Source organism: Microtus ochrogaster, chromosome 10 (genome assembly GCF_000317375.1).
Source record: "Microtus ochrogaster isolate Prairie Vole_2 chromosome 10, MicOch1.0, whole genome shotgun sequence".
NCBI lineage: Eukaryota > Metazoa > Chordata > Mammalia > Rodentia > Cricetidae > Microtus > Microtus ochrogaster.
Window position 1 is genome coordinate 39,140,736 of NC_022016.1, and position 8,925 is coordinate 39,149,660.

General features: G+C 42.7%; 1 protein-coding gene across 2 annotated transcripts in view; it reads right to left on the bottom strand.

The window, feature by feature from the left end:
* C10HXorf38 (chromosome 10 CXorf38 homolog) overlaps positions 1-8,925 on the bottom strand; it is a 21,892-nt gene that overhangs the window by 10,005 nt on the left and 2,962 nt on the right. The window contains exons 3-5 of one of the 2 annotated variants that reach the window (XM_005352857.3): positions 7,363-7,482; positions 2,121-2,270; positions 848-1,027 (exon numbers count right to left, since the gene is read on the bottom strand). In XM_005352857.3, coding sequence (XP_005352914.1) covers positions 848-1,027; positions 2,121-2,270; positions 7,363-7,482 — 450 coding nt within the window. The remainder of the gene's footprint in view (positions 1-847; positions 1,028-2,120; positions 2,271-7,362; positions 7,483-8,925) is intronic. The other variant, XM_013348276.2, reaches the window with a different exon arrangement.

Genomic DNA, 8,925 nt, shown 5'->3' on the forward strand with positions numbered 1-8,925 from the left:
AGACACAGAAAGACAATTATCACATGTACTCACTCATAGGTGTTTTTTTAAACATAAAGCAAAGAAAGCCAGCCTACAAACCACAATCTCAGAGAACTTAGACAACAATGAGGACACTAAGAGAGACTTACATAGATCTAATCTACATGGAAGTAGAAAGTATAAAAAGACAAGATCTCCTGAGTAAATTGGGAGCATGGGGATCTTGGGGAAGGGTAGAAGTGGGGAGGGGAGAGGCAGGGAGGAGAGCAGAGAAAAATGTAGAGCTCAATAAATATCATGGGAAAAAAAATAAAAATAAATCAATTTTACAAAAAAAAAAGAAGAAAGAAAGAAAGAAATCACTTGACTTAAAAATAAAAAACCTGGCTCTCTGTGTCTGATCTGGCTGGAATTTTATGTCAACTTGACATAAGTTAGAGATATTTGAAAGATGGAACCACAATTGAGAAAATGTTCCCACCAAATTGGTCCATGGGCAAGCCTGTGGGGCATTTTCTTGATTAAGGATTGATGTGGGAGGGCCAGGCTTAACTCAATGTGGGTAATAGCACCCTTGGGCAGGTGGGCCTGAGTTGTATAAGAAAGCAGGCTGAACAAGCAAAGAGAAGCCAGTAAGCAGTGCTCCTCCATGGCTTCGGCTTCAGTCCCTGCTTCCAGGTTCCTGCACTGACTTCCCTAAGTGATGAAGTATGAACTGAGCTATAAGCTGAAATTAACCCTTTCTTCCCCTAGCTGCTTTTGGTCATCATGTTTATCCCAGCAATAGAAACAGTGTCAAAACGAGCTAGTATTGCTGCTCTGGCTGTCATCTTTCTTTCTCCTCACACTTCATTCTTTCCTTTACCTCTTCGGGCAACACCTCTTCTTCTGCTGCTTGAAGATACATATCTTGCAGTTTTTCCTTCAGCAATTCCATTTCAATTTCATGGATTTGGCTCACACTCAAGTAACTTCCTATTTCAAATTTACACCCATCTCGTTCATCTTCCTCAGGAATGTGAACAGCCCAGTCAGATGTCAACAGCTATGGGGTGACCACACAAATACATGAACAAATTATTTTTTAAATTTCAGGTTTTAAAATATTTTTTATGAATTATTTTGGAATTTCATAAATGTACAAAATGTATTTTGATCATATTCACATCTAACTCCTCTTCTAACTCCTCTAAGATTCACCCTCACATTAAAAGTTCATTCTTAAGATGTATCACTGTTTGCAGTTTTGGGGATGGAACTCAGGGATTGAGGATGTTGCCTGCTGGTAGATAACAACCTTACCAGCAAGCCACACCTTCAGCCACTTGTACTGCAATAAGAGAGAGCCTTTAATTGAGTGCAGGCCTAACAACCTTAGATTTCTTGGATCTCTTAAGGTCAAAGGAGAGAACAGACTCCCAAGAGTTGTCCTCTGATCTCCACATGCACGTGTGCACATCAACGTGGACACACAGGCACACACATATACACATAAAATAAATGAACAATATTAATGGAAAAGCAATTCTACTGGGTAACTTGAAGGATTTATAATAAAATACCATTATCTAGATAGAGCTATTTTAACCACACAGTTATTAAAGAAAAAAAACTCTGCTAATTCCACATTTTATACCAGCAGTTTTTCCTCTGTTCACATTATAAAATTTAGCTTGGGGTTGAGATTGTAGTTCAGTGAGAAAGTGCTTGCCATGTGAAAGGCCCAGCCCTAGGTTCTACCCCAAGTAGGCTCTCCAAATAATAACAGAATAAAGACTAGGAGTATAGAGTGCTTGTCGGGAATGAGGATCTGTGTGTGCATTATCATCAGTATTGCAACAATAATAAATATATTTTAGTTTAAATAAACATCAAATTCACCTTATTTCTTAAGTAGCCCAGGCTTCCCAGGAGCTTACTATGTAATAAAGACTACCTTTGAAATAGCCATACTTCTGCCTCAGTGTACCAAGTGCTGGGACTTACATATACCACCACACCTGACTTAACTTCAAAAAAGACTATGGATGTTTTAAACCCCTTAGGTTTGTATACCAGAACTATTAAATGAAGTTTCAGATGGGCATAGTGGTGCATGCCCATAATCCCAGCACTCATTTAAGTAGAGGCATCTTTACCTGTTCTATTCTGGAATGTACTGCTTCAATCTCTGGAATATTCTTGAATTCATTCAGAAAATGTTGGATCTTTATCTGAAAATCTTGAAGCCATGTAGAAGATACTTTCATCTCTGAAGAGTGCATTATCTCATTCCGACACTTAATTACCTACAGAAAAAAAAACGGAGTTGGGCTGGTAAAGGTGTTTGTTGCCAAGCCCAAGAGCCTGGAACCGGCACAGTAGAACGTATGATGAATTGAATGAGAATGCCTCAAACAGGCTCATGTGTTTGAATAGCTGATGCCCAATTAGGGAACTGGTATGGGAAGTCCTTCTGTATATGTGTTACTTTTATTGGTTAATAAAGAAGGTGCTTTCGGCCAATAGCTCAACAGAACATAGCCCAGTTGAAAGAGATAGAGAGTAGGTGGAGTCAGTGAGAAGCCATGGAGCTGCCAGCTGGAACCTTGCATGAACCTCGTGGTAAAATACAAAATAATAGAAATGAGTTAATTTAAGAAATAAAAAATTAGCCGGGGGGAGGAGGGCTGGAGAGAGGGCTCAGAGGTTAAGAGCACTGACTGCTCTTCTGGAAGTCCTGAGTTCAATTCTGAGCAACTACAGGGTGGCTCACAACCATCTGTAATGGCATCCGATGCCCTCTTCTTGTGTACAGGGGTACATGCAGATGGAGCACTCATACCAAAAACAAATAAAAAGTCATAAATAAAAATTTGCAGGGCCGGGGAGGTGCACACCTTTAATCCCAACACTCGGGAGGCAGAGGCAGGCGGATCTCTGTGAGTTCGAGGCCAGCCTGGTCTACAAGAGCTAGTTCCAGGACAGGCTCCAAAACTACAGAGAAACCCTGTCGTGAAAAACCAAAATAAATAAATAAATAAAATTGTACACCAACCAGAATTAGCCAAAAATACACTTAAGCTATTGGCCAAACAGTATTGCAAATAATATGATTTCTCAGTGAAATTTCAGGTCTGAGTAGCTGGAAACAAATGAGCAGCCTCCACCAACAGGGAATTGTTTGGGAAGAATTAGGAGCTGTGTGACATTGTTGGAGGACAAGACTCGCCAGGGTCAGGCTTTGTTGTTTCAAAAGACTCAAGACATTCCCAGCATGTTCTCTACTTACAGTTCATGTGCATGCTCAGCTCTTCCTGTTGCCATGCTTTTACTCTAGCAAGTATTTAAAATAATATACAATACAATAAAGCCTTTAGCCCCTTTAATTTGTACCTACCCCGAGGGCATCTATCAAGCAGTGAAATCTGTTGAGTCACATACTAAAATGTTCTCAAGGGACAGGTGACACCTTAGTGAAGCTGGTTCAAACAGCTAGGAAAATGAAGGCAGAGGGATAGGCATGAAGTAGAGAATGGATGTCCCATTTAAGCAGCAGCTTACTAACCTTGTGATTTGTTGCTATGGGAGGGGTGAGCTCACTGTCACCAGATCTTATTTTCATTTCAAAGATAGAAATTCTGATATGACAACCAATTCAAAAGTTGTTTTAAAAATAACTAGACAGGGACTGGCTAGAACTTGGCAGGAACTGCCAAGCCTGAAAACCTTCAAGCCCTGGGACCCACAAGGTGGGAGGAAAGAACTGACTTTTGAAAGTTATCCTCGCTAGGCGGCCTTTAATCCCAGCACTTGGGAGGCAGAGGCAGGCGGGATCTCCGTGTGTTCGAGGCCAGCCTGGTCTACAAGAGCTACTTCTAGGACAGGTTCCAAAGCCACAGAGAAACCCTGTCTCGAAAATAAAAGTTATGCTCTTACAGTTACATGACCACATCTACGCGCGCGCGCGCGCGCGCGCACGCACGCACGCACACACACACACACACACACACACACACCAAATAATAATACGGCACTTGGTAGTTAAGAGTACTTTTTGGCCAGGCGGTGCTGGTGTACACCTTTAATACCGACACTCGGAGGCAGAGGCGGCTGGATCTGAGTTTGAGGCCAGCCTAATCTACTTGCTCAGTTCCAGGACAGGCAGGGCTACAGAGAAACCCTGTTTTAAAACCCCTTCCCTCAAAAAAGGCACTTGTTGCTCTTTCAAGGAGCCTAGGTTTAGTTCCTAGTACTCACACAGAGCCTCACAACCTCTGTAACTCTAGCTCCAAGAGATCTGATGCCCTGTTAGTACTAGCTGCCCTTGAGGTCCTGATAGGATGGATCCATCTTCAGCTGCAGCCACTAAGAGCACCTTCTGTTCACACTGGCTATGTTCCCTTTTAAAAGATGGGCCCTGTCCACCTCCCATCTCTCTCTCTCTCTCTCTCTCTCTCTCTCTCTCTCTCTCTCTCTCTCTCTCTCTGTTTCTCCCTCTTTCTTCTTCTGCCTCTCTCTTCTCCTCTGCCATTCTTGTCCCCAGAGGCTGGTCTCTCCCCTCCCCCATTTTCCCATTCACTTCCCCTGACAACCCCGCCTCCAGCTACCATGTGGTCTTTTTTCTCTTGTGCTGCTTTTTAAATTACAACACCCTCTTCTGACCTCCACAGGCACCAGGTAGACACATGGTGCACATACATACATGTATGAAAAATACTCATATACATATAGTAAATGACAAAAAATTAAAAAAATAAACTTAACAATTTTGTAAACTCAGATAGGATAAATAAAGTAGGTCTGCAAGCCAGATTTGGGGTATAAAAGACTGTCAAAGGTTAAAGAATTATTCAACCAAGTGACACAAAAATAACAATCAAGGTAGAGAAATACAAAGAAGGAGCTGGAGAGGTGGCTGAGTGGTTAAGAGCACCTGACTCCCAACACTTCCATGGCAGGTAAGAAAGACTATACCTCCAGTCCATGGAGTCTGACATCCTCTGCTGGCCTCCACTGGCACTACATGCACATGGTACACAGATATGCATGCAGACACAATACCCACACACATAAAATAAAAATAATCACTCTTTAAACAAAAAGGTTGACAGTCATGGTGGCATGCAGTTGAAATAACAGCACTTGGGAGGCAAGAGAATCATGAGTTCAAGGCACACACAGTGACACCTTGTCTCAAGAAGAAAATAAACAAGAAATACAAAGAAATCTCCATCCTTTGCCCTGAAAATCATTTTCCCCAGATGTCTTTGCACACATCTGTGACATAAGCTGGAGTCATTTTGGGAAAGGTAACCTCAGCTAAAAAATGCCTCCAATCGATTGGCCTGTGGTACATTTTCTTGACTGATGTCCTACCTCACTGTGGGTGGTGCCACCTGTTATATAAGCAGCATTCCTCCATGGCCTCTGCATGAGCTTCTGTCCCCCCCCCCCCGGGGTTTCTGCCTTGTCTGAGTTCTTGTTCTGACCTCCTTCAATGATGGACTGTGCTGTGGAAGTGTAAGCAGGTTGGTTTTAGTCACGGCAACTAGTACAGCAATAGAAACCCTAACCAAGATAAAGTTTTTATTTCCTTTAAATTTTTTTTTGCATATTTTTTCTCCCAAATGACTTAAAACAACCTGCTACAGAGCAAGTATACTGGCTCCAGATATAACCTCAGGCTGCAGCAGACAACTCACAAATGCACAAAATCTTTCCAATCCCATCCAGTGCTAGGAAGTTGAGTAAAGGGAGATTTCTGATGTGGAAACCGTAATGAAAACAAAATAAACTTTTGCTTATGAGAAAAACGGTGCTACTACATATTTAAAGACAATTCAAATCGTCTGTGTTCTTGGCTAGAAGATGAGATTAACCACTATGTTAAATGTTCATCTCAGGGAGGGGGGAGATTTAATATCATCAATTTATCTTCACTTGCTGCTATGCTGCTGAAATAGTATCATTTTTGACCAATATTATAAATAACCCAAGACTTCTACACATTCTTTTCAAGGGCCTCAAAATTAAAGATGAGTGAGGATTATTGTTTGGTGATATAGAGGAAAATCAAAACCTTCTGGAATTCTGCGACAGGGAGAGCAATCTCCCCTAACATGCATTGCGCATTAGTGCTTATATTTTCTTCTACCTAACTTGATCTCATGGCTATTTTGTAGAAGGCCAGTGTTGTTTCCATTGTTTGTTTTATTTTGGCTTGTAATTGTGGGGACGAGGATGGAATTTAGAGCCTTGTGCATGCCTTACAAGCACTTTACCATTGAGTTTCACACCTAACTCTGTATTTTTATTTGAAGTTTTAGTCCTGGAACTCACTCTGTAAGCCAGGCTGGCCTCATACTTACAGAGATCTGCCTGTCTCTACTTCCTGAGCACTAGGATTGAAGGCACATGTTACCACTGCCCAGTGCCCTGTGTTTTTCTGTCCTGCGTATGTGTGTTCTATGCATGTATGATCCTGTGTCTGTGTAGAATCCAGATGCCAACATAGTGGTATCTTCCTCCATAACCCTTCACCTTATTTTTTGAGATAGGTCTCTCAATGTACTTGGAGCATACTGGTTATGCTAGACAAGCTGCCCAGCAAGTCCTGTCTCTGTCCTTCTCCCCAGTACCGGGGTGAGAGATGTACACTGTCACACCCAGCTATGTAGGAGCTTGGAATCTAAACTGAGGTCCTCAGGCCTGCCTACTGACTGACCCATTTCCTCAATATCAGACCTATTTTTTATATAGAAAACAACTTTGCTCTTGTTTATGGCAGAACAGAGAAGATAAATCTCAGTTCCATGTACAGCACTGTGGTGGCCTGAATGAAAACGGCCCCCATAGGCTCATTTGGTGTGGTACTATTAGGAGGTGTGGCCTTGTTGGAGTAGGTGTGGTCTTAAAGGAGGAAGTGTGTCACTACTTCGCTTTGAGGTTTCAGAAGCTCAAGCTAGTCGCAGTATCACTCTTCCTGTTGCCTGCAGATCCAGATGTAGGACTCTCAGCTCCTTCTCCAGCATCACATCTGCCTACATGCCACCATGCCTCCCACCATCACAACAATGAATTAAACCAGCCCCAATTAAGTGTTTTTCTTTATACAAGCACAGTAACAAACTGTCAGGAAACTTTAATTTTAGAGAGCTGTAGGGTTAGTGCTTGACCACATTCATATTCAGGTTCTTGGACATCACAGCAGGTACATATGACATGAGGCCCAAGAGCTGTTTAGGGATGCCAATTTTGGACTGAAGTCTTTCTTTGCTATTGCCATTCTGAGTGCTGCTATGCTATGCCTACATGGCTGGCTGATCATCAGAGTTTCATTTCAGCCTTCCTAGTATTGACAACTATGGAGTGGACAGTTCTGAATCTGACAGCTCTTACCTCTGTGACTTTCTTCCGATCAACCATGAAGTGATCACAGCAATTGATGAGACTTAAAAGAGCAACTGCATCACATTCCTCAGGTCCTCGTTTGTCTGCCAGTCCTCGAGGCATGAAGGCCTAGAGTAAGAGGATGTACCAGGTCACTTGAGTGCCCTCCAACTCTTTCTCCATTTCCCAACTGATGACTAATGTTCTCTTATTCCCTGAAGTTTCAAGCTAGAACGTAATGAGTTCAAAATGCAAGTTGGAAAGGTCATATCATACTAAGCCTTGGCAAGGGGACTAATTGAAGGGTTGCACTATCCCCCTGCAATATTACATATAGCTGATGTAACTGGTTTTCCTGAACCTCACTATGTAAACCAGGGAGGCCTGTAGCGAGCTACATGGAGTCACACCTGATGGAGATGTATAATCAACTCCTGAGATGGCTAAGGCCTGACCTATGCTATGACCACGCAATGATTATCAGCTGCCTGCATATGCATGAACCTATGGGCAGTGCCCACCTGGCAGTTCGGGGTTGGCAGCCCATGCCTACACATCAAAGGATGGTGTGAGGAGGAAGTTAAGTGGGCATAGAAAAAGCACTGTGCTGAGCATATGGTATAAAGAAATCTGAGCGTCAGCAGTTATGACGTTAATGGTGTGAGGTGAGTAGGTCCCATACAGGGGGTAGACAGAAAGCTTAGGATTGAAACACTAGACACACTGGAAGGCTTCACTGTAGCACCATCCTGTCTTTAGCTGAATCTTCTAAAATAAGTCGCACAAATGCTGAATATATTTTTTTCCTGAACTATCTGCAAACTTAACACCTGGATGTAGCAACTTTACCAGACTACGAGTCTCAAGGCACATTCCTGCTACAGGACTAGAGCATCTGCTAGAGTAGAAGACACATGAAAAACATGAAAAATTACTCTCATTTGGGAGTAGTGGCATGTGCCTTTAATTCCAGTACCCAAGAAGCAGAGGCAGGCAGGTCTGTGAGTTTGAGGCCAGCTGATATACATAGACTTCTAGGCCAACTAAGGATACAGAGGACCCTGTCTTAAAAGAAAAAAGTTCTTCTCAATCAGAGCTCTAAATAAAAGATATATTCCACTGCAAGAAAACAATCCAGTCAGGAAGCAGTCACAAAGCTTCCTGCAGGATGTGCATACTGCTATTCCAAAGGCTGGGAGGGTGTTGTGTATCCTGGAACTGGAGTTATGAACATTTGTGAGCTGCTATTTGAATGCTGCGAACTAAATCCAGGTCCTCTGGAAGGACAGCCACCGCTCTTAATCGCTGATCCATCTCTCTAGCCCCCAATAGAAACTTTCTAATCTTATTTTTTTTTAAAGGACTGTTGGGTATAGTAGTACATATATATAATCCAAAACACTTGGGAGATGGAAGCAGGATGGTTAGGAGTTCAAGGCCAGCCTGGGTTACTTGAGATCTTGTCTTAATAAACTGGAAAAGAGCCGGGTGGTGGTGGCGCACGCCTTTAATCCCAGCACTTGGGAGGCAGAGGCAGGCGGATCTCTGTGAGTTCGAGACCAGCCTGGTCTA